This window comes from Rhodamnia argentea, chromosome 3 (assembly GCF_020921035.1).
Source record: "Rhodamnia argentea isolate NSW1041297 chromosome 3, ASM2092103v1, whole genome shotgun sequence".
Taxonomy (NCBI): domain Eukaryota; kingdom Viridiplantae; phylum Streptophyta; class Magnoliopsida; order Myrtales; family Myrtaceae; genus Rhodamnia; species Rhodamnia argentea.
This window is the reverse complement of record NC_063152.1, coordinates 10,437,546-10,460,883: the sequence shown is the minus strand read 5'-3', so window position 1 is coordinate 10,460,883 and position 23,338 is coordinate 10,437,546. Positions and strand designations below refer to the sequence as shown.

Below are 23,338 nucleotides of genomic sequence, written 5' to 3'. Positions count from 1 at the left end.
CCCCGAATAAGAAAATATCATTCGCAGTTCCTTTTTTTGGGGATCAAGTTTGCCTTAATAAAGTGAAATTAGGCTAAGAGAGAGCAGTCAAAAAAAGGTACTCCCGAATAAATCGGGAAGCGACATCCCGCCCTTACACGTGGCAAATCGTCTACTCAACAATCAGAGATGGCGTGCATATAATTTAATTTTACTCTAAAGATGAGGCCTCCTAGACCTCCCCTTTTGACACGCCTCGAGCCCTCTATATGCACGCCGCCCATGCGTCCCTCGAGTATGTATGTTTCGCCTCATTGATGACTCCAGTTTTTTTTTTTGTGCCTAAATTATCGTTTATCAAAAAGAAAAAAAAAATAAGTGATTGGCTGGTGCCAAGACAAGAGCTAAACTTCACCCTAATAATGGTTAAGGAAGATGAGCTTCTAGATTCTATTAATTCGGTTCACGACTTTTTTCTTTTTTTCACATTACGCATCTAAGATAGGAACAAGCTCACTAATCCTCGTCCTCCACGGTTAAGAATGGACTTGGTCATGATTTGCTTATTGTTGACTCCGATTGACTTAGGCTTAAGCTCGAATTGGCCTTTATATAATTGCAAACCCCGCATTTAGTGAGTGATTTTTCACGTAAAACAATCGATTAAGTAGATGTTTTGGAGGTTATCAAATGCACTTGACAACATTAAATATTGATATGTTCAACTTTTAGCGCGATTATTAACCAATCACTACCTAACTTTTACTTGATTATTAGCTTCAAGGAGTTGTTAAAGAAACGTAAAATTTGATGGTATGGAGAACAAAAAATGTAAGAAATAGAAGCGAAGTTCCTTGCCGTGGTTACGTAGACGAAAAAAAGTTTTGATTTTTCTTAAAGAATTTTTCAAAGTCACAACTTTGACTTGGTAAAATGTAGTGGCTTGAAGACAGTCATCGTTGATGTAGTTGTTGGAGGTCGGAGGGATTTCCACCTGGGACAATGAAGGCCATCGCCCACAATCCCATCAAATGTATGCAAACTAGTCACTGTCTGGCTCATTTGCATAGAAAAAAAAATCATGGACTTGACCGGTTTATGAGACGCGTAAGGTGTTTTTATAGGTTTTTAGGTAGCCGGGCCTCTTTAATTTTGTAAAAGAATAGTCCTTTTGGTATCTAAGAAATGATTCAAAATTCGACATTAATTTTTTTTTTTCCGTTTGGAATCTACGAAATCTAACGATTATTTCTAGGATCGCCCTTCTAGAGAGGTTTCTTTAATGTTGTTTTTGAACAAATTGTGTTGTCACACACCTAAATCAATTACATTGCACATCGTATTAACTTTGTAACATAAACTAAGAAACTTCGTAACGCTTGACAATTGATGATCCACAAGACATCGTATTTGAGGAATACCTCGTCGCGTGAGGTAAGGATTTGGACCCGACAGTTGTTTGCTTTCTTAATTGAGATTAGAGAGATATAGATCATATGAAATTTTATAACTCGAGGTGACTAACTGTCATGTTTTAGTTTCTTATGCTATAAGAAAATCTCTAACTACAATAAAACGGCAAACAGATTCTCTATCACGCAGGGTGCTTCTATGGATATATTAACTTATCTTAACCGTGTAGCGGATAGAGGAATGTATGGTATTACCATAAATTTGTATTATGGGTCGCTTTGTTTGATGAAAAAATAATTTCCAGAAACTAGTTTTCGAACTTTCAGGCATTTGATTCATGAAGAACTAGGGAAGTGTTTTCCATGGATTTAAAGCAACAAGCTTCGATTGGGGGAAAAACGAATTCATCTTTTGATAAGAAAGAAATCATTTTTCCTGTGTTCGTGCAGCGCGTCCAAGTGAGAAGGATAAGTCCATTTATGTGTATGTTCTATCTCTCATCGATTTCTTTCTTTTTCTCAATACTTCTCATCTTCTTCTTTTTTTTCTTTTTTTCCATAAACTTGTCTAGCATCTCCTAAGTACAGTTCATTAATGTTCATGTTCTTCTACATCCCAAGAGGCAATATTTACAAATATGTTTTCCTTGAAAAAAAAATTCTCGATGTCTTTGTAATTCTTGTTATTTTGATAAATTACAGAATAAAGAGAGAAGATGTTAATTCCATTTCTCGGTCATCACGTGCCATTTTCATCGACGCACGGTATCGATATCGAATTATAGTATTATCAAACAGCATAAGATCAATTTTTCCAACTTGATTTCAGCACCAACAGAAACTAGAAAACGGTTTGGTTCTTCTAAAGCTGAAATTCCCAAAAACAAATTTTCGGGGACAAGAAATTTTCAGCGAAACAAACGGACGGGAACGTGGTTTCGTTAGTCAAATCTCGTTAGTTGCAGCTAGCAATGTCCCACCAGTCAAAGACGCTTCGAAAGGCTCCTAATTTTGTTGAAGTCTGAAACCTTTTGTCCCCATGAGTCCCAAGCAAACATATTGAATGTACGGTTGATGTAAAGGTCAAGGTCACGGCACGCGGGGAGAGTGGAGTGGCGGCTACGTGACGCTCGTGCTGTTTGGCGTCCCTCGGCTTTGTTTGGGGCACGCCGTTCACACCTGCGAGGCTGCGACACGCCCGATCAAATTTAATGGACTCCAGGCCCATCTTGTAATGCCGTAGAGTAGGGCAATAGGGCACGTGTATTAGCTAAGGTTAGGTTTGCATTTGGATTGCCATTTGGCAAAATTAGTAGTCTCTCCGGAACATTAAACGGAGGTCCGGATATTAGAGTTACGCTTTCATCCAACAGCTTGAGTTTTTGGGATAGTTTGATCGTGAGTCCATAAAATTTCAAGAGCTATTGGAGCCGGTGTTATTCCTTTCGTGAATGTGCGTCCATTCCCATTAGTTAACTTTCTTAATGGCGAGGTCAAAAAGGATTCAGCTAGAATTGTGGGGATGAAGTCCCATTTAATACAAACTTATCTCACAACGTGGGCAAGGAGAGGGTTCTTCGTGCCTATAACTAGCATTGATGTTGCTCGAGAATGTTTTATTCGCTCGAATTTGCTCAATGGTTGCTCACTTATGAGCGGTGCCCATGATCGGAACGAACGAGCAATCTTTGGACCCGTCAAGTGGAGCATCTTCTCGTGCGTTTGCACAGCGGATGTTCATTACATCGGCTTGCAGACCAATGATTCCGCCGCAGTCGTGACCAAGGCCTGGCTGGAAGTTAAGTTCTTAGGCATGAAGAAGGCTCTGTTCCTCCGGTTAGGATTCTCCATGGTGCGGTCTGCAAAGATCCGGAGATCCGAATGGGATGGACCGTTGAGCCTATCTTGTAAATCGGGGTTACTTTCGTCGTTCATCAGCACGAGTTTTAGCGCGGCACTGAATCGGATCGCACCAGAGAGGTGACCGGAAGACCCTCCTGGATATTGGGTGGTGACCGGAGCCAAGATGTGTATAGAAAGGTGGAAGGATTTCGGCAAAGGCCAAGTGTTCTTTGTTGACGATATTGTCAGAAGATTCGATGATGATGCTGCTGTGATTAAACTGAGGGAACAGAATCCGGTTCTTTTCCTACCCATTGTAAATTTGTTGTATGTACACTACAGATTAGATGTGCTGCGAGAGAATCGGTCCGGCGGGAAGCTGTCCTTTCATGCAGCCAGAATTTTCCTGTTCGGAGAAGATTTGTTGTCCCTTTTTGGATGATTTACATAATAATCTCATGATTAGCAGCAATTACTTTGCTTTAAATTCTTCCAGATAGAGCCTGCACAGACCAGAGAAATGCCAAACCTCACTTTGCTTTAACCATAGAAGTAGAAGAGGCAGAGCTGAAAAGAATCTGCCATGAGCTTTCGGCTTCAACTTACTATCTACCGAAGGACATAAGAATTCAATTAAGTGTGGGGGCTAACCCACATCGGTGGTGAAATGTGAAAGGTGCTAGTTTTAAAAACTTCGTCCTTTGAACTAACTTTTAGGATGAGATAAGTCCATGACCATCCAAATACGGGTTATTGCTCCTTCAATCCTAAATGGGTTTTAAATAAATCATAAATGAGTTTGTTAAGATAACTATCTTAAGTGAGTTATATATAATTTTTTGAAAAATATTTTTAAAAAATTTTAATTTGTTAATAATTTATTATTCTGTTTTATTTCTTTTTTATTTTTTATTTTTTTGGTTCTCTTCGTTTTTCTTTTTTCCTCCTGTTCCCCCTACCTTCGCCTACTTCACCACAACGGCCATCGGTGAGCTCTAGGTTGCCGACATCGGGCGAGCTTGTGCTCGTCGGGATCCCGGCGACCTCGACACTGCCGATTACCAAGCTGCCGCCGATCGTCGAAACCCTGCAGTTGACGAATGAAGGATGAAGGAGGAAGGAGGAAAAAAACTAAGAAAGAAAAAAAAGAAAAGAGAAAATATAATAAACATAAAAAAAAATACATTTTAAAAAAATTAAAAGAAATTAAATTTGTATCGTACAAAAATGTTTTAGCAATATCGTTTTTTTTTATCAAATTATAAGAAACAAGTATTCTAGGATTTGATTAAATATAGAAATGTTTAAGTACTACGGGTCGGGGTATGAGTCGTTAAGTTTGTATTGCATGAAATTGGGTCAAAACGGATTAAATTGATCAATATGAGTAGGACCGTATTCGATCCGACCCACCCCGTTTGACATCTCATCTTACGATGCCACGATCTTGTTCCTTAACGGCTACTCCTCCCAAACCGCATGCCGGCTGGCCCAAGGTTGTAATCACTCTGTCCTTTCTAGCGGCTCTGATAGGTATGTTGGATCGCGACGTTTTCACACGCATAAATCAATGGGAATTGCACATCAGCGCTATCATTTTTTGAGTAAAATAAGAAACTTCCAACGATACTAATACAGAACAGCAACTCGAGGCCCACTTCTACTTGGGCGCAGGACCCCATCCCTACAGATCGAAGAAGACGAAAGCTAAAGAAGACTGTACAGACGAAGCCCACCATCTGCATCATCGACGACCAGTCAAAGAACACAGAAGAATCGTTCTAGGGTTTCCACGGAGAGAAGGCTCTGAAATCATGGCTATGCTCCTGAAAAAGCCCTCGTCCGCTTCTGAAGTTTTTCCTCAGTCCGACGTCTCCAAGCCGAGTCCAACCAAAAAACAAAGGGGGTAAAAAGGGAGACATATTAAATATGGTTTGATGTGAAGGTCAAGGTCAACACACGCAATGCTGCTTCGCGTCCCTTGACTTTGTACCAGAGCCAGCCAGCCGGCCATTCATGGCGTCAACCGTTCACACCTGCGACGCGCCAGATCGCTGCACGCTTGTAAAGAGATCAGAGGAGTGTAATAATGGTAATGGACTGACTCAGTGATCGAGAGCGTGTGGGATTAGTGCCTAAACTAGGGTTTTGAATTGAGTCCTTCCGAAGATCCGAAGGCTTCTTCCCTCTTTTCGGATTCGTCTTGCGCAGCATGAGCAGATTAAAGCTTGATCTCGAGCGACCGAGCTTATTGGCCCTATCGGTGTTACATAAGCTCGATTAAGGCTCCGTTTGTCTTGCGAAAAAAACGGAACAGGTTTTGGAAAATATTTTCGGAGACGTTATTTTTCAAAAAAAAAAATTATCATATTTTTCGGTGTTTGACCAAGACTTGAAAATGAATCGGAAAATATTTTCCATCGTTTGATAAGGAAAATCTCATTTCATTTTCTGCATCGCCGGAAATTGTCTATGTGGACTCGGCCATCCTACATGGCCAATGACAAGATGAAGAAAGAAGAAAAAATTATTACAAAATTCAAAAATAAAAGAAAGGAAAATAAAAAGAAAGAAAGGAAAGCTAAGAAGAGGAAACCATTTTCTTCACTTTTGAATGTGTTTTTCTCATTGGTGGAAAATATTTTCTATAACAAAATTATTTTATGTGAATTAAACTCTGAAAAATTCAGAAAATCTTTTTTTGAAAATTGTTTTCCACGAGTTTCACGAAAAACTCCATGAAAAAGAATTTTTTGAGAAAACAATTTGTTTGGTTATATGTTACCAAAAACGTTTTTTGGTGTTTGGTTTCATTTGGAAAATAATTTTAATCTCATAACTTTATTTTAGGAAAAAAAAAATCAATTTTTTTCTTTTTCTTTTTTTTTTTCTTTTTTCTACCTCCCCCGAGAGAGCTCGAGCTCGCCAAACCTAGCGAGGCTTGGCCTTGCTCAATACGCCATACAAAACTGCCCTTACTCATTTCCAAAAAACTTAAGATTTACTCATGTAATTTTGGGAAAAGTATAAAAAAAAAAATCTTAAATCTATTCGGTTCTCAACCTTTTAATTCGGTCAATTCAATCATAAACTTTTTGCATTTATGCCAATTAAGTCCATCCGGTCAATTTTAATAGAAAATTGCCAAGCGAACGCCAACCTTTCTACGTGGAGTGACCGGCATCGATGTGGACATTTTTAGATATTTTTTAATTTATTATTTTAATTATTTTTTCATTTTTTTTCATTTCATTCTAGCCGGCAAGAGCCGTCACGCCCATGACCGACAGGGCAGCAAAAGCCCTAGGCTAGGGCCACCTCACCTGCGACCGCGATGGTTTCGCCCCGATCTAGTTAGGGCTTGATGGCCCTCGCCTGCACCCTCACCCAAATATAGCGAGGCTTGCTAGCCTTGGCACGATCGGCGAGGGCCGGCCTTGGCGCGACCAATGAGGGCAAGTTAGCCAAAATGAAATAATAAAAATAGAAAGAAAAAAATTAAAAAATTTATTCAAAATTCACGTCAACACCGACCGTACCACGTAGAATGACTAACGTTCACATCAGCAATTTTCAATCGAATTAGCCAAGTGGACGCAATTGGCACAAATACAAAAGGTTTATGACTGAATTGACCTAATTAAACGGTTTATGACTAAATTGGCACTAATGCAGTAGGTTTAGCACTTCTTTTATTCTTTTCTCTGTAATTTTGTAAGCCAAAAAGCAAAAATTAGTTTTAGTCTGCATTTTTTTTTCTGCAAACAAATACTCCTTCACGCGTAGCTTCTAATTTTAGGATCCCTTAGTCTTAAATTTAATGATCGTTTGATTTTAAAGTGACCTCTTGCTTTGCAACTTTGCAGATTTTCTTATTGAAGATATACAAAGGTTTGGAGAATATGGTTATGGTCGCATACTTAAAATATTCGTCATTGTTTTGTCAGAAGGGTATTCTTTATTTTGCTCGAAATGGAGAGTGACAATGTACATGGATTCATTTTTCATAGACTACTCACATGACAGGAAAAGCTGAAAAAGTCCTAAGCTTAATTGTTAATTCAATTTTCACTTTTATTCTCTACTTTATAGAATGCGAAAGTCGAACCCGGCACTTATGATACTAACGTCCCCACCTCACAATTCCTTTACCAGTAGGGCTGCATGCCTATTGACAATTGTATCAATTAAATCATAAATTTTTTTTATGATTTGTCAATGCAATCTATCATAAAAAAATTTTGACCGAAAATCAACGATATGGATGACAACCATCCAACGGGCACGACCGATGCTGACATTGAGAAATTATATAACTTTTAAAGTTTTATAATTTTTTTTTAATATTACTTTCTTTCTTTGTTTTTTTACAACTTTAGGCCGAAAAGGTCCCTGGGCGATCATCGCCCGTCACAGGAGCAAGGCTGTCAGGGCCCTTCGCATGGATCTGTTCGAGGTCGCGGAAGCGCTCACTCGTGGCCAAGACTTTTAGCCAAGTCCCGCCCCGCCCCGTACCTTGAACTTCGGCCTTATTCGCCGCATCCTTCCTTTGCATAGTAATGCAAATCCCCACGAGGCCAAATTTTTCATGTAAGGAAATTGATTTTTAAAAAAGTGAAAAAAAATTAAATTACTTCAAATTAGTAAATTGTTGTCACCTCCAAAGTTCATCTCCGAATAAATTTCAAGATTTTTTTTTTCCTTTTTTGTTACGTAGAATATACAAAACAAAACACTCCATACCACAAACTTTGAAATATGAAGAAAAAAATAATAACTATAGAAACAACAACAACAAAATATATGAATGGGGTCATGCAGGGTGGTGTCGTGGCAAATCTCGCCAGTAGGGTCTGATCGTGGATCGTCCTGTGCTAGAGTGGCTCGATCAAGTATGAACCCATATCACGCCACGCGTAGAATAAAGAGTGGAGGTGATTAATGGGTGAGTCGGATCCTATTCTCAGTCTCTCCCAGGGCTGCTCCGACCGGTGTGGGCCGGAGCGGTCCCCGCGGGAAGGGGACTATGGCCATCATGACATTGAACCGGAAATGCGCGGGACGACGACGGGGAGAACGAAACGTCGAAGAACCACCGAGCGACACGCGCGCGGTCGCAAGGACGCCCTCAAGTTCTCGAGCACGTGCCATAAATGCACGCGGTGAGCGACACGACAGGTTCGTGTCCCCACGGCATTTAGCTTACGAGCGCGTGAAATTCCCATACACCGCCCCCCACCTGCACTCGATTCCACCGGCCGTAGCCAGCTGCCGGTTCTCCTCCCCCACAAAGGCGCCTCGCCCCCAACAGCTAAAACACACGCGCCGGGGCCCACCGAGTAAGTTATTTTATTTTATTTTATTTATTTTGGGGTCGAAACCGGGTAATTGATTGAAAGTGGCCTTGGGGGAAAAGGTCGTATGTGGTGCGGAGATTCCGCAACGTGGTGCACGTGAAGAAATCAACCAATGTTACGACAAAAAGGGTATCGGAATTCAAGCAGGAAAATTAATTGACACGCGTGCCGCGAGAGCAGTGCTAACGACCGATTATGTTATGTCAATCGCAAGTTATTTTCTCGCGATGCTGCTCCTCTTATTTCAGAATCATCCGATGACCCATTTCTACAAAAGCGGACGGTTAAATCGATCTGGACGAAAGCGGATGCTCGACCTGTGAGATCAGTTACGTGCACCCGCCACCCGGACGTGGACACCTGACGTAGCGAAATTCGACTTGTGAGATCGGTTTTTTGAGCCATCGTTAGAATATTTGATGACGTGCTACGGATGAGATCAACCCGGATAAGGGAGGAGGACGGAGAAAACGGAGCATGCGAGGTTTCGGATTCGACAATGAGATGCCCATAAAGTGGAAGCAAAGGGGAAAAAAAAAAGAGCTTAGGAAAGATTTTCTCCTCAAAATTTGAGAGGAATTTCTCTGCGGATAATCAGGACCGTCGGATCCAGCGAGCGAATCGAGGGGCATAAAATGAGTCGGGATCGAGGAACGAACAAATCCAGCCGCGAAGCGGGGCGGTGCAGGACACGCGCGCGCCGGCCAGGGGGGAGCGCCGAAGAGGTCGTCCACATCCGCGCCCACCGCACGCAATCCGAGAGCTGCTCCCCCCCCCTCTCTCTCTCTCCCTCTCTCTCTCTCTAGAAACCAAACAAACGTAACGGAAAAATTAAAAAGGAAAAAGAAAAAAAAAGAAAAGGAAAAATAATAAATTCGTCATCGTCCACTACGGCAGCAGGAGCAGCCGCGGGGGAGTGATAATGATACCCTCACATCGGTGAGACACAGTCCTCGTGCCACGTAACCACCCAGCAACAGCCGCCCTGGTCAAATTCCTCGTTGACCAACTCTCTCTCTCTCTCTTCAATTACTCGCCGAACCCTCACCCTCTCCGCCGCCTATAAAAATGCCTCCTTTCCCAGTGTCTCTTTGTCAGAACTCAATCCCCACCAAAACAACTCTCTCTCTCTCTCTCTCTCTCTCTCTCTCTCGAGATTCAGCAAAGAGACCGAACGAAATCCATCCCTACGACCTAATGGCGATGAAGGAGAAGGTGAATTCCGGCGCCGCCAGCGGCGGCGGCAGGAGCCTCGCCAGGGAGGCGCACTACAGGGGCGTCAGGAAGAGGCCGTGGGGGCGGTACGCGGCCGAGATCAGGGACCCCGGTAAGAAGAGCCGCGTCTGGCTCGGCACCTTCGACACGGCGGAGGAGGCCGCACGGGCCTACGACGCCGCCGCCAGGGAGTTCCGCGGCTCCAAGGCCAAGACGAACTTCCCCTTCCCCTCGGAGCAGCACCCGGTCCTCCTAGCGGCCGCTGCCAACAACCGCGACAAGAAGGGTGCTACCAACAAGGCCTGCAGCCGCAGCCCGAGCCAGAGCAGCACGGTCGAGTCGTCGGGCCACGACCCGGCGGCCCCGATGGCCGACTCCCAGCCGCCGGATCTCAACCTCGCCTACCCGGGCGCAGGCGGGCTCCCGCTCCCGCTCCAGGCCGCCGCGCCGTACCAGCTCTTCTACTTCGACGCGATGGCGAGGGCGGAGGCGATGAACAACCAGCTCTATCAGCGGCTGATCTTCGACCGGGGCGCGGCCGACGGATCTCGGAGCGACTCCGACTCGTGCTCCGCCGTCGTCGACGTCAACCAGATGCCTGCCCGGGTGCTGTATCTCGATCTCAACGAGCCGCCTCCGCCGGAGTCAGCCTGACGGGGTTCGGCCGGTTCTCGAGGGACGAAACCTAGTCTCGATGGTTCTTCTTTTTGTCGATTTAATTTTAGAAGAAATTAGACAAAAAGTCCCAAAAAAAAAAAAAAAGGGAAACTAGATCGGAAAACGTTCGATTGATCTGTCGGTGGGTGTTGATCTCGGATCGGATCTCGATGTGAATAGAGGCAGATCGGATCAAACTTTTTTCATTTTTTTTTTGCGACGGAAGAGAAAAAAAAACCGACGGTTTTATCTCGTCGTTGTTTGTAGCTTATTAATTACAATAACAATGTTTCATCCTAACTCTCTCTCTCTCTTGCTCGATCAAGACGGATCGGCTCGATTCGATTCGTAAATTCGATATCTCGCGCAGAGGCAAAAACACCTCGGCTCGCCGGATCCGCATGTCGCCGGCCGACGCCGATCGGCTCGACCTCTGCTCCTCACTTCATGTTCCCCTTAGCTAATCGGCGTTCAACAGTCAACAATCTTATTACCACCATAAAAATGTATATATATATTAAAATAAGTCAACAATCTTATCTCTTTCTCCAAACATGGAAATATGATTTGACGAGAATGCCCTTCCTCCACAGAAGATTACGTGTTCAGGTTATGCGCCACTTCTCTTCGGTGGGTCAGGTCTGAGATTCGAGATTAAGCGATGATCTTTTGATTAATTAAATGCGGGATTAGCGAGGGGGTTGGCGATTCTCTAATGTTAATTATTAATGAGAACAGTCAAAAAGTTTTGTCTCCAAAAATCAGTGCAGATTCGGCGGACATTGTTGGATGGAAATCTGTCGTTCAACTTTTGCGGTGAATGTAATTAGTCGGGGCGGATACGGTCCTTACCTTAATCGCGTTGCGCTCTCTTGTCTGAAGATGGAAAGGCAAAGGCTATTAGTCTCTTTGAAGCTCTTGCAACTTTGTTAGCCGAAACCCTTTGGATTAGAAAAGTCTCATGTCAGATAATTAATGTGGTGTTGAGCAGTTAATGTATTTAAATTGGCCCATAACTCATTGGATTAAACTTTTGAGTAAATATGAGTACAATAAAATATCCTAACGGGCTCGGACTTAGTCCCAAAGAAGAACCGGCATGCACCGTTCGAGTTCCAAAGCAAAATACTTAGTTTTCGCGATCGAGAATTCTTCCCGATAATGAGAAGAAAAAAAAAAGGCCTTATTTTTATTTGGGTCCATTTCAAAGAATTAATCCAATCGTATATCAAAAAGTCGATCTAACTCCGAATCTCGTTTCTTTCGACCGACGAATTTCGGTAAAAACTTCTCTATATGTACCCTATTCTTTCACCCATGTTAGTTTGGGAATGGCATCTTCAAGTTGGCCCTTTTGACTAGAGAGTCGTGGCAACTTCACCTTGTACCTATGAATGCTCCAATTATTTACCTACCCAAAATCAATAATCTTTACAACAAAAAAGTAAGTCTAAATTCCCCTTCCCTTCCCTTCCCTTCCCAGTCAAAATTCGATTTACCCAAATGCCCACAATGGTAAAAAGAATCGTGTCATTGGTAGCGGTCCAAATTGACTAGCCTTGGCCTATACCCCAGTGATTCGTGACGTCATAAAGGCACGGGCAGGTGACGTCATCGTGTAGAGATCTTAACGAATTGGTCGGAGCGATTGCTTTTGACGCAAGCCAATGCCAACCTTCCTTCACACGATTCTTCAAAGACTATTAAAAGCTCCCAGACCCATCACGGTACATTTAAGGAAACGGGGTTAGTGCCGAATCGTGCTGGATGGAAACGGAGGCTTCAAATGTGGTAAAGTCGATTGGACTCTCAAAAATGAATCTCTCCCGAGTATTTTGATACTTCTCGAAAAAACTATCCAAAAAGTCATAAGCTTATTGCGTTTTTTTTTTAATTCAGTCATAATTTTTTTTAATTATGTCAATTGAGTCCCAAACATTTTTCACGTTTTGCAACCGAACCCATTCGGCCACTGTTGATCGAAAATCGCCGATGTGGACGCTGGATATTCGTTCGCGGCACGATCGGCGTTGACATGGACGATTAATATTACATCAATATTATATATGTTATTTTTTTTTCTTTTTTCCTTTTCTCTCTTCCGACCTCGGTCAAGGGCACCCTCGCCTGGCCTCAACTTAAAAAAATTAAACAAAAAAGAAGAAGAAGAGAACACAATATTAAAAAATTCAAAAAAATTATTAAAAAATTTACCCACATCAGCATTAGCTATTCCATGTAAGATGACTGGAGCTCGTGTCAGCGATATTCTGTCGAAATTGGCAAGGTGAACTCAATTGGCAAAACGTAAAAATACACAAAACTCAATTAGCATAATTAAAAGGTTTATAACTCAATTGGCAAAAATACAGTAAGGTTATGACTTTTTGGATAATTTTCCCCGTTACTTCTCTATCTAGCGAATAAGCTGTAGCATTTACTTAACTAGGCAGGCTAGCGGATTTTCGATTACGAGAGAGAGGTAGTATGAAACGAGTGGTAGGCAACGAAATCGTCCTTTGTCGAGTTTCAAAACCCAAATTTAAAAATCTATCTAGGTAGTGTGTTGGGTCGAGGATCGCGTTGAGACTGAATCAACAATCCTTACATACCCCGCAATCATCTTTACTTGGACTGGCCATATCTCGGAGCAATATCTTGTAATTAATTACAAATAAGTGTAAAGGAGGTTTGATCTCGAGATTTATTCACCTTACGGAAGGGTTAGCGTCGCACAGTAATAACACTATAAGCGAACGACATTTACCTTATAACTTGAATGCGATTTTGATCTCACCACAAGAAGGAAAAAAAAAAAGAACAGAAAAGATGATCTTAACACAAATCATCTACTAATTTCAAATCCACCAGGTGATGGTCCAATCACTTCAAATTTTCTCCACCGTATAATTATTGCACCTGGACGTCAAATTCATCACGTGGGGACAAAAAAAAAACGCGCAAGGCGCGTGAAACACAGACGCCCACCGAAAGCGCGTGGGGGGAGGGGGGAAGGACGACATCGACATCGACATCGACATCGACATCGACATCGAGCGGGCTTTTTATGTCGAGGAGGCGGGGTGGGGGGACCGGTCTATTTCCCGCGTTGACCGCGAAAAGTCGTGCGATGCCCTAGAAGAACGGCACGTGTAGCATCGCCGTCCATATTTTTTTTTTTCCGTGAGCTGCTTTTCTTGATCTCGATTGTTTTATGTAGGTTTTACATTCGGCGGTATCTAATTTATATCCAATCTCGAATTAAGGACGGAACAATTTCAGTTATCCAAAAGTAAATTAAAGTCATCACTAATATTCTTTTATCATAAATTATCGTATTATCTCATTAACATAAACGTGCTTATGCACGAGTGACGTGAAATTCGATAATCGGGTCTCGAAAAGCGCGCAAATGAAGAGATGCGGGTTCTATTGGTTTTTTCTTTAATTCGGGCTTAAATCTATGTGCGCCCGACTGTTTTGCACGTTCAATTTGTATAAATTTATTCATTATCATTTAGGAGGTAGAAAGCTAATAGATAAACGGTCTTACTGGTAAAGGGATTAGAGGTAGGGACGTTAGCATCATAAATGCGGGGTTAAAGTCAGAAACGATGATATACCCAAAAAAAAAAAACCGATCCGACCCGGACCAAAGAGGGTTGGGGTCGGGTCGAGCTTGGTAGTGTTTAGTTTTGGGTCGGCTCTAGCCGGGCCTATGCCCGGCCCGTTGACACTCTTGAGTGCGGGTTTAAAGTCAGAGACGATGATGTACTAAAAAAAAAAAAAGAAATTCCATGGGTAGATATCGATTTTAAAATTTTGATTTTATTAGGTTTAGTTTTTTTTAATACGAAATTAAGGGGCTATTTTGTCTTTGCAATCAGATAAAGTGGTCGGTCTAACCGTCAAGAAAAACGTTTTCTCCTACCAAATGGAAAGGGTAAAAAAAAATCATTTGCCGCTTTTTTTTTTTTTTCAAGGTGGGCGCAAAAGGAGGGAGACAGCAGTGGGGCCCAATGGTGGGAGGGGAGGAAAGTTGGGGGGGGAAGCGCGGCGGCCGCTTTCGGTGGGGCCCACGACTTGGTCGGCGTATCTGTGGAGCAGATTTCGCTTCCTATTTTAATCGTGATTAAATTAATATAATCGAAAAAAATTTGCAAAAATAAAATGAATTTGTATTTTTTTTTTTTTGTGGTTTTGGTTCGGTACGGCGCAAATAATTGTCGTATAGACTTAGGAGAAACATTGGTTTAGCGAGTTTGGTGGGACCTGGTCGAGCCCGCGGTTTGCACACCCTTTTACTCCAAAGTATTCTATGAAAGGGCATTAAAAAAAACCTCCCCTTCTTTCTCCGTTAATCATCAAATTCTTCTCGTCTTTCTAACTCTTGTTAAAATAGTTAGCTTTTTATAAGTAAATGATAAAATACATCGATTTTGAAATTATATTTTCTCGAGCAAAGTGATCGTCGAAGCCGCACGTAGTTTATAAGGGCGGTCGGTTCCTCATCGAGAATCTAAAACCTACCGTGTTGGAGTGGGTTTCCTATTTTTTGAATCAAGAACCGAACCGATCGACCCAAAAATCGGCACGACACCGAACCGGCCGATTCTAGAGTCGCCCCAGCAAACCGAGCAACCTTTTCTTCTATTTGATTAGTTTTTGTGAATTAATCATATTTAATTGTACTTATAATGAAATAATCATTCATGAAAAATAAATATAATACCAAAAAAAATGTGAAAAGCGTTTTAAATAGAGGAGATTTAGGGTTGACTTTAAACCGATTCGCAATCCACGCGGAATTGAACCGAACAAAGTGGGCTTCCAAATTCTTTTGCCTCGAGTCTCAGTGTGAACAAGCCATTAATAGGTTGGAAAAAGCGCGCTTCTATTCGGTTCTCAAACTGAATCGGCCTGATTGCTCACTCCCCGGCAATTTGTGCTCGCCGGACGATTAAGTTTGGATGGTAACGTGTCGAGTGGATCTCACTTTTCACGAGATTACGATCGCACGGTCCTACTCGAAAATTTCCGGCCCCCATATCGAATCTTCTAGACATAGCTTGCCGAACTACCCGTGTCCCATTTTTTGCCCTATTGACATTGAATGACTAGTTTTGCTTTTCTAGATTGAGAGGATGCGGCGGCCATGGAGGCGACAGGAATGCGAACGTCCCCTTAATCATTGAGAAGCCGATTTCCTATTCTAGTGATTTAATTTGTGGTTAAATGATAATTCGTCAATAAATAAACTTCGGAAGCGCCGGCAGCAACATGGCCACTCTTATTTAGTGGCGGTCGCTTCGTGTATATTCGGTAAGATCCCACCAACTATTTATTTTTGGAATAAATACGTTAGAAGTCATAAAACTTGTTATGAAAGTACAATGTAGTCCTAAAAAATTTTAAAAGGTGTAATTAAATCTTAAAACCTAACAGAAAATACAATTGAGTCCCGAAACTTCTAAAAGTGCAATCGGTCTTAAAATTTATCAAATTGGTAAAATCAAGTCCTTTCGAATCTGGTTTTCTAATCAATACCAAGACTTGATTGAACTTTCTGAAAGTTTTAGGACCGATTGTGCTTTCATGATAAGTTTTAGGACTTTCAAGGCATTTATCCATTTATTTTTTATTTAGTGCTCCCTTTTTTTTTTTTTTTTTGCATTGAGTTAAATGAAAACAGCTTGACAAAACAGTGGATATCGATTTCGTCTATTAAAAATGATTATTTTTCACACAAGATATAAAAAAAATTTAACAAATGTTTTTCTTAAAATAATGGATGCCGAATTCGCACGACAAGACACCGTGTCCACGCGAATTTGATAATTCAATCCGCACGAATTTCCAATTATATTATTGACTAGAGACAGCACATTCATTGGATTTGGAGGTGCAAGCAAGGAATTTTCTTTTGGTCAATATAATTATTCCCGCATGCAAATTTTTATAATTATTTCCCATATAGTGTAACTTGGGCAATCGCGGATATGATTTTCTAATCAATATTATCTGGTCGACAATCGCTGATGATCTTTGAGCGAACTAAAACATAAATATTTTACTTATGATCCTCTTGACGACCATGCCTCTCGCAAGTGTAGGACATCAAAATAAGTTGATGTAAAATTTTCCTTTTATATTAATCGAGATTTTCACTGGAAATTTGACATCGAGTTTTTTTTTTTTTTTATAATCGAAGAAAACTAAGTAAATATTGAAACAATTTCTTTAGGGTCCATTTCGTAAATTGGAAGAAAAAAAAACCGAATCAAAGCGAAGCAAAAGCGCATTTTAGGAAGTGTCAAGAGCCGGTCAAACTTCCAGAGCCCAAAATTGGTTCCGTCATCGAGGCATCGCCATCAAAATATAGGCAGCGGCGCCCAAAATGGACGGCCACGATGAGTTGTGGTTGCCCGCCATGATGGTGATGATGGTGGTGGCGATGATGGTGGTGGCGATGATGGCGACGCCATCCATGGTGCCGGTCATGTCATGCACATTGCATGAGTTCTGTGATCCCCGGCCGCGATGATTGATGATGACGCGACGCGAGGGACGAGGACGCCGAAGCTTTCCCACGCGGCTCCGTGCGCGCGCGTGTGCGAGCGACTGCGCGTGAGAAGGAGGCGGAGGCGGAGGCGGCTCCGAGTGACGACGGCCACACCCGGACCTTCTGGAAAACGACAAGACGAGCAGACAGGCAGCCCCGTTTCTGCCGAATTTTTTATTTATTTTTTATCTAATTCTGTTTAACGTTGGGGGAAAAATACGTGTCCGTGTTTTCTGGGACGTTAGACCGCCGTGACGCCTCTGCTGCCGACAGATTCGGTCGTGCGGGGGGCGGGCCCCGCAGATTCGCGGGACGGAAAACGACCCCCCCTCCTCTTCTCCCGCCACGTGGACAGCGGGCCAGATCGGCCATGCCGCAGCACTTTGCGACTTTTTTGGCGAATTTGGATTGTAGGACCACACGGCGACGATGCTGCTTCCCCACCCTGTCTCTCACGGGGGCCACTGCCACGTCATAAAAACCACCCAGCAAATTGGTATTTTGCTTTGACCCCCAAAAAAAAAAAAAAATTGATATTTTGCTGATTGAATCATTTCAAAAACTTAAGATTTTGAAAAATATTTTTCGAAAATAATTGATTATACTACTTAAAAAAAACTACCCAACAGAAAAACATTTCATTATGAATAACATTTTATGCGTAAATATTTTCGTGGGCAATGGAAATATTTTTCATTTATTCATATTTTTAAGCGATACAACCAACCATTTTTCGAAATATAATTTTTTAAATCTTGAGTTTTTTGCGAAACAAGCGAACCCCAAGCGTGTTTAACAAATGTTCAGGACATCTGTTAACATGATTCACAAAGACAAATAAAATTTTAAAGAGTCAACAAAAACTCGGGTAACTTAAAAAGTCAAATATACTCGCATATGTCTTTAAAAGAACGTGATTCTCCGCGTCAAATAAAAATCCGGTTCCGTAGAAAAAAGTGTTAAACCGGCGAAAAGATTTGAAGATGTCAAAGTCTGGAACACGCGGGGATGCTCGAAATCAACCTAAGCACCGACCGGCTGCAACTTATCTCGTGTGGAAAGGCCTCCCGATTGGTAAACGTCTCGAGAAAGTTACAGCTGTGAGCTTTTTCTGCTTTGAACCTTTTGAATGGCAAGTGGTGATAGACAAAGGAGAAATTATCTTAGTGGGATTTTAGTTTTTATTTTTATTTTTTTAAAAATCTCTTTCGAAATGCTTTTTAGGGAAAATGGAAAGCAAAGCATGGTTGGGACGAGGAGTCAAGGAAAGTGGGAGCGGGCTGGCGGGCGGCCCGGGGGGTGGGGACCGAAGCGAAGAGCAGGTCAAAATCAACGGTGAGTGATGATGACCCCACGGCCGTCTGATTTCCGCCGCTGCGTCTTCTGATGAACGACTCTGATGATCTCTCGGTCTTCTGATGACGCGAGGAAGCGGACGCGGTTTCGTGTAGGCTTCTCTCCTATTTTACATATCAATTTATTTTCCCCCAATTTTTTTTTAAATTATCGCTCCGTACAATAATCCGACAAATTTCAAGGGCATTAAATAAATTAGTTAATAAAACGATTAAAATAAAAAACGCTGATATAAAATTCAAAGTGAGGAGGACCACGGTCGCTACAATCCAGTGGGTCCCACCGATCCTGCGTTTCCTAAGCACACAATAAACGCGCTCCCATTCGATGTTGATCAGTTAAATTTTTATTTTTTTGGGGTAAGTTTTATCTGTAAGGATAGAATAGATTCAAGTTTCAATATCAACATTAGTGAGAGATAAGAGGAAATTACTGATCCATGTCGATAAGAAATTTTGCAATAAAAATTCCATAATTTTTACGATTTAACCCCGCCCTCCCTCGTTGAGAGGATACCTTTTTTTTTTTTTTTTGCTCGAGGGTGCATTGAATAATTTCGGGGACGAACACCGAATTTCAAAAATTTAACTCGCTAGAATTGATAATTCTTTCAGAAAAAAAAAATTAATTGGGATAGCAACATAAATGGTCCATGAACTTTCACTCAATGTACAATGTGGTTTCCGAACTTTTAATTTGACCGATATAATCCTTGAACTTTAGCTCGATATGTAATGTGGTCCCTGAATTTTTAATTTGACCAATATGGTTCCCGACCTTTTGGAACACACGTTAAACTTAATACAATATAGTCATTCCATTAATTCAAGTTCATAGACAACATTGGATTTTTTTTATAGTTGAGGGACCGAGTTGAACATGTTTCAACAAGTTCGGGGATTGCATCTAATAATTCGAAAATTCATGGACCAAGTTGCACATCGAACTAAAGTTCGTAAGTCATATTGGTCAAATTAAAATTTTAGAGATCATATATTTTTTTCAAATTAATAAATGCGAAAAAGCGAGCCGTCCACGAAAAAGGCCACCACCCCCTCCCCATTATTGAAGGCCCAGAGGGAATCGTGTTGATCCAAAAGGTGACAAACTCGTCCGCGCTTTGATAGGATTTATGCTAACAATCTCTATCGCCTGTCCCTTTCTTTAACTAAAGTACTGCCCCCATTTGCCGTCCAACATCCCATGGGCTGTTCGGATTAATTAATAATTGCCAAGGATGGTTTTTTTTTTTTTTTTTTTGGGTCAGAGCCAAGGTTGTTTAAACATTCTCATTTTTTCCTTTTACTTTTTTGGACAGACAATGGTCGTGTGGGAAGGGACTGGATCGGGGTCATGTGAAAGGACAAAAACCTCCTTTGCTGGGCCCAATTGAGGCGACCCGACTTGAACCGCCTTTATAAGTTGCTTGGTTCGAATCATACGTTTCGGTTCTGTTCGATTTATGCTCGGCTAGATTTCTCCATATGTCTTCATTGAAAATGGAGAGGTCATTTTGTCCCAATCTTCCAATTTGGGCAGCACGGCGGACTAGTAAATCGGCTTCATCAAAACCCGCTTTGGGTTTCATTGTGCAGTTTGAATAATGAAAGATCACGCGTGGTAAGACAGATTTCCAAAATCGAACTACGTGTACATTTGCCACGATAAAAAGCTCCGGGCATCATATACAATATTTTCACGTCGCGAATCATTACTTTTCGATAGCCCATTTAATTAATCTCTTATACTCGTAAAAAGGGGGAAAAAAAAAGAGAGGGGAAAACTACCCATGAAATTTCTCGATCTATTGTTTTCGGTTTCCTTGTAATTACAGTGTTGCGCTTGGCGAGATCGAAAGAAGTTCTCCGCGAAAGATCTTATTCACTCTTAATTCGACAATTACCGACGGGGGCGAATGGTGAAAAGTGAAAACCCCTCGAGTAAAATATGAATTACATCATCGGTAATAAACTTTTATAAATGGAAAATTGGTGGGTGAGTGGGGTGGGGCATTAAATGGAGGGTCCGAAACCGGGGGAAACCCGAAACCAAGTTCCCCCACGGATTCCGAAGCGAAAAGCAGAGCGGGCGGACGCGAGACAGCGACCCCAAAGCCGGCACAAGAGCAGCGGCGCCCCATTTCCTTGACAAACGCACCCCAACAAACAACGACCCCTTTTTAATTAATTAATTAAATCAAATCAAAGGGAGTTAAGTTAAATCAAATTAATTAAAAGCCGCTTTATCTCCCATCACGTCACTCCCCCACGTCTCGCTAAACAAATCCCCCGACCCCACCGGACGGATGATGTCACGTTCGGAATTAAATAGAATTAGATTAATCCCCCTCGACCATGGGGTTCGGGCAGCACTGCCCGAGCGTCGCACCCACGCGCTCCCACCCCCCCCGCGGCTTCTGGACACCTCCCCATGTCCACGAACTCAAAAAATAATGCGAAATAAAAAATAATAATAATCGTAAAACATGGAAGCTGGATCCCTAATAGATCTGTCTATCTATTTATCCGATTAGATCGCCTTTTTTTTTTTTTCAATTGTTAATTTAAAAAAATGAAAAATGAAAAAGCGCACACGCTTGCTTCCTCGTACGCTTTTCCATTGTCCCCGCGGCAGCGGGCCGCCGTCCCACGCTCTCCCGTCGCGGCGCGTGCGCGGCACGGGTGCTGCCGGTGTCGCCGTTCGGCCCGACCTGGTAGGATCGCGAGTAAGGAAAGGGACGACCGGGACTGTGTAGATTAGATTAGATTTCCAGCTGTCTAAGCAAACGAGTAACGAAGAAAAAATCGCCGGTTGTTTTCCACGTGGGAAGGAACCACAAAAGAGAAATGTATTTACAAGAAAAGGGCTTCGTCTACTCCGAATTTTCTTTTTTGGCCCCTCCTCTCTCTCTCTCTCTCGCTCTAGCTCTGATGAGGACAGATGGGATAGTAGGGAAAAAATGGAGGTGAGGGAGGAGAAAACATGGTAATGACTTCACAGCCATAGCGGAGGTGGCTCGTTCAGGTCGATGGGCAGTCCGCGCGTGGCCATCCCCAGGAACGACGCTCCGACGGGCCCTTCAGCCGCCAGCACCGGGACTCCTACGCCTCCGCCTCCGCCGCCGCCGACGACAGTCACCTCGCGCTTGACGCCGCCGTCGCCGCAGGTCAGGACCGCGGCAGGGAGGAACTCGTTGAAGACGAACCGCCGGTGGTGGTGGAGGTGGTGGTGGTGGTGGTGGGGCGAGGTGGGGGGCCAACGGGGGTGGTTGTCGGAGGGGAGGTTGAGGTCGAGGGAGAGGGCGGCGGAGGGAGGAGGGGGAGCGGGAGTAGGAGGAGGGGGGAAGTTGGTCTTGGCCTTGGAGCCGCGGAGGCTGCGGGCAGCACCGTCGTAGGCGAGGGCAGCCTCCTCCGGGGTGTCGAAGGTGCCGAGCCAGACCCGGGTCTTCTTCCAGGGGTCGCGTATCTCGGCCGCGTAGCGCCCCCACGGCCTCTTGCGGACGCCCCGGTAGTGGCCCTCCCGAGGCGCCGACGACGGCGACGACATGAATGAGGAGGAGGAGGAGGAGGCGGCGGCGGCGGAGGGAGAACTACAGCAGCAATTGATGGAGAGAGAGAGAGAGATGTGGGGGGGGGGGGGGAGAAGAAATAGTGGGGGAGAGAGAGTGTGGGGGCGTATAAAAAGGGAAAGAAGGGCGGGACCCACGTGCAGTCCGCACCCGTAATCGTCGGGTGGGACGGCAATCAGCCTTGGTTTTTATAACACGAAACGTCGTCCGAAGCAGCCCAAAGTCCATTTCCTCCGCCATTTCCACCACTTCGTTTTGCTAATGGTCCAGTAATTTACAGAGCCGAACCGGCCCCGCCCAGCCTGCCACCGTCCCGAGCACGGTGGTTATGGCTGGCCGGGCCACTACTTTGTCGGGTCGCGCCTTTTCGACCCATTCGTGGTGCTACCTATGATTGGATTATGCTGTTCTTATTATGCTTTTTAGCCGTTTATTGATAATTTACCAAAATATAGCGACAAAATGAAACATTTTGTTTTCTGTAACGAATAACTAATAATGGATCTATTAATGAATCGAGTCATGTCGTTTCCGAATTCCTTCAATCTTTTGAGTCTCTTATTTGCCCATTGTCAATGCATGAAAGTTTAATATTTAAGAAGTAAAATGAGTATATTACACGATAGAGTCGTATTCTATGACCAATCAATCAAAAGTAAGATGCGCACACGGATGCTTTCGATAGTACGAGAATCATCAAATGCAGCAATTATGATTGGTCGATCATGCTGCGTGGTCGCTATTACTTGGAATGTCCGTGGCCTAACATAAACTAGCTCTTGATGCAAAAATCGAGGGATCAAAATGAAATTTAGCCAAGGGTTAAAAGAAAAAATAATAATAATTGTCGGAACGTTTCGAAAGAAAGAGTACCGAAAACCAGAAGTGGATTCCCCCTTTTACCCCCAACCTTTGTTTTTTTGGCTGTCGGACTGCAAATTTTTCGAAGTTACACACGAGCCGATCCACCGTCCGATTCACGCAACAGCGCGGTGCAGGAAACGAACGGCCGCAATTGAAACAGAGCTGCGCACGTGGAAGCCGCCGCCTGATTAGACGTGAGGGCGGAAGAGGTCATGTGACTGCTCAACGCCCCGCGCAGTGATGATGACGTCAGCCCTACCCCTTCCCCCTTTTTCTTCCTCCCTTTTCAGTGCTTTGTACGGCGCTGGTGAGCGGCGCCTGCTCTTTTCCCAGAACAACCCCACACCCCCTTTTTTTTTTTTTTAATTTATATTTTCTTCAGCAAATCATCAATAAATAATTAAAATAATAGAATAAATAAGAATATCACAACGGGTATAATTTATCGAAATCAAATTTTCTTGGCTTTCATATACGTATAAATTTACAACATGCCAAATGAATTGCTTTTTTTTAAATCCACTCA

The 23,338-nt window shown here is 43.0% G+C and overlaps 2 protein-coding genes across 3 annotated transcripts; one reads left to right on the top strand and one right to left on the bottom strand.

The window, feature by feature from the left end:
* Positions 1 to 9,371: 9,371 nt before the first annotated feature.
* LOC115750396 (ethylene-responsive transcription factor 12) lies at positions 9,372 to 22,003 on the bottom strand. 2 transcript variants are annotated; one of them, XR_007197872.1, is made up of 2 exons: positions 21,282 to 22,003; positions 9,372 to 9,392 (listed from the first exon to the last, which is right to left on the bottom strand). XR_007197872.1 is itself a non-coding variant. In XM_030687714.1 (1 exon), exon 1 carries the CDS (start codon positions 21,924 to 21,926, stop codon positions 21,375 to 21,377), a length of 552 nt encoding a protein of 183 aa, XP_030543574.1. In that variant the 5' UTR covers positions 21,927 to 22,003; the 3' UTR covers positions 21,171 to 21,374. The 2 variants fall into 2 exon arrangements, 1 of the variants encoding a protein (XP_030543574.1); XM_030687714.1 differs by lacking the exon at positions 9,372 to 9,392 and having other exon boundaries at positions 21,171 to 22,003.
* LOC115750420 (ethylene-responsive transcription factor 4) lies at positions 9,693 to 10,758 on the top strand. The gene has a single exon (XM_030687760.2). It carries the CDS (start codon positions 9,788 to 9,790, stop codon positions 10,457 to 10,459), a length of 672 nt encoding a protein of 223 aa, XP_030543620.1. The 5' UTR covers positions 9,693 to 9,787; the 3' UTR covers positions 10,460 to 10,758.
* Positions 22,004 to 23,338: the final 1,335 nt, after the last annotated feature.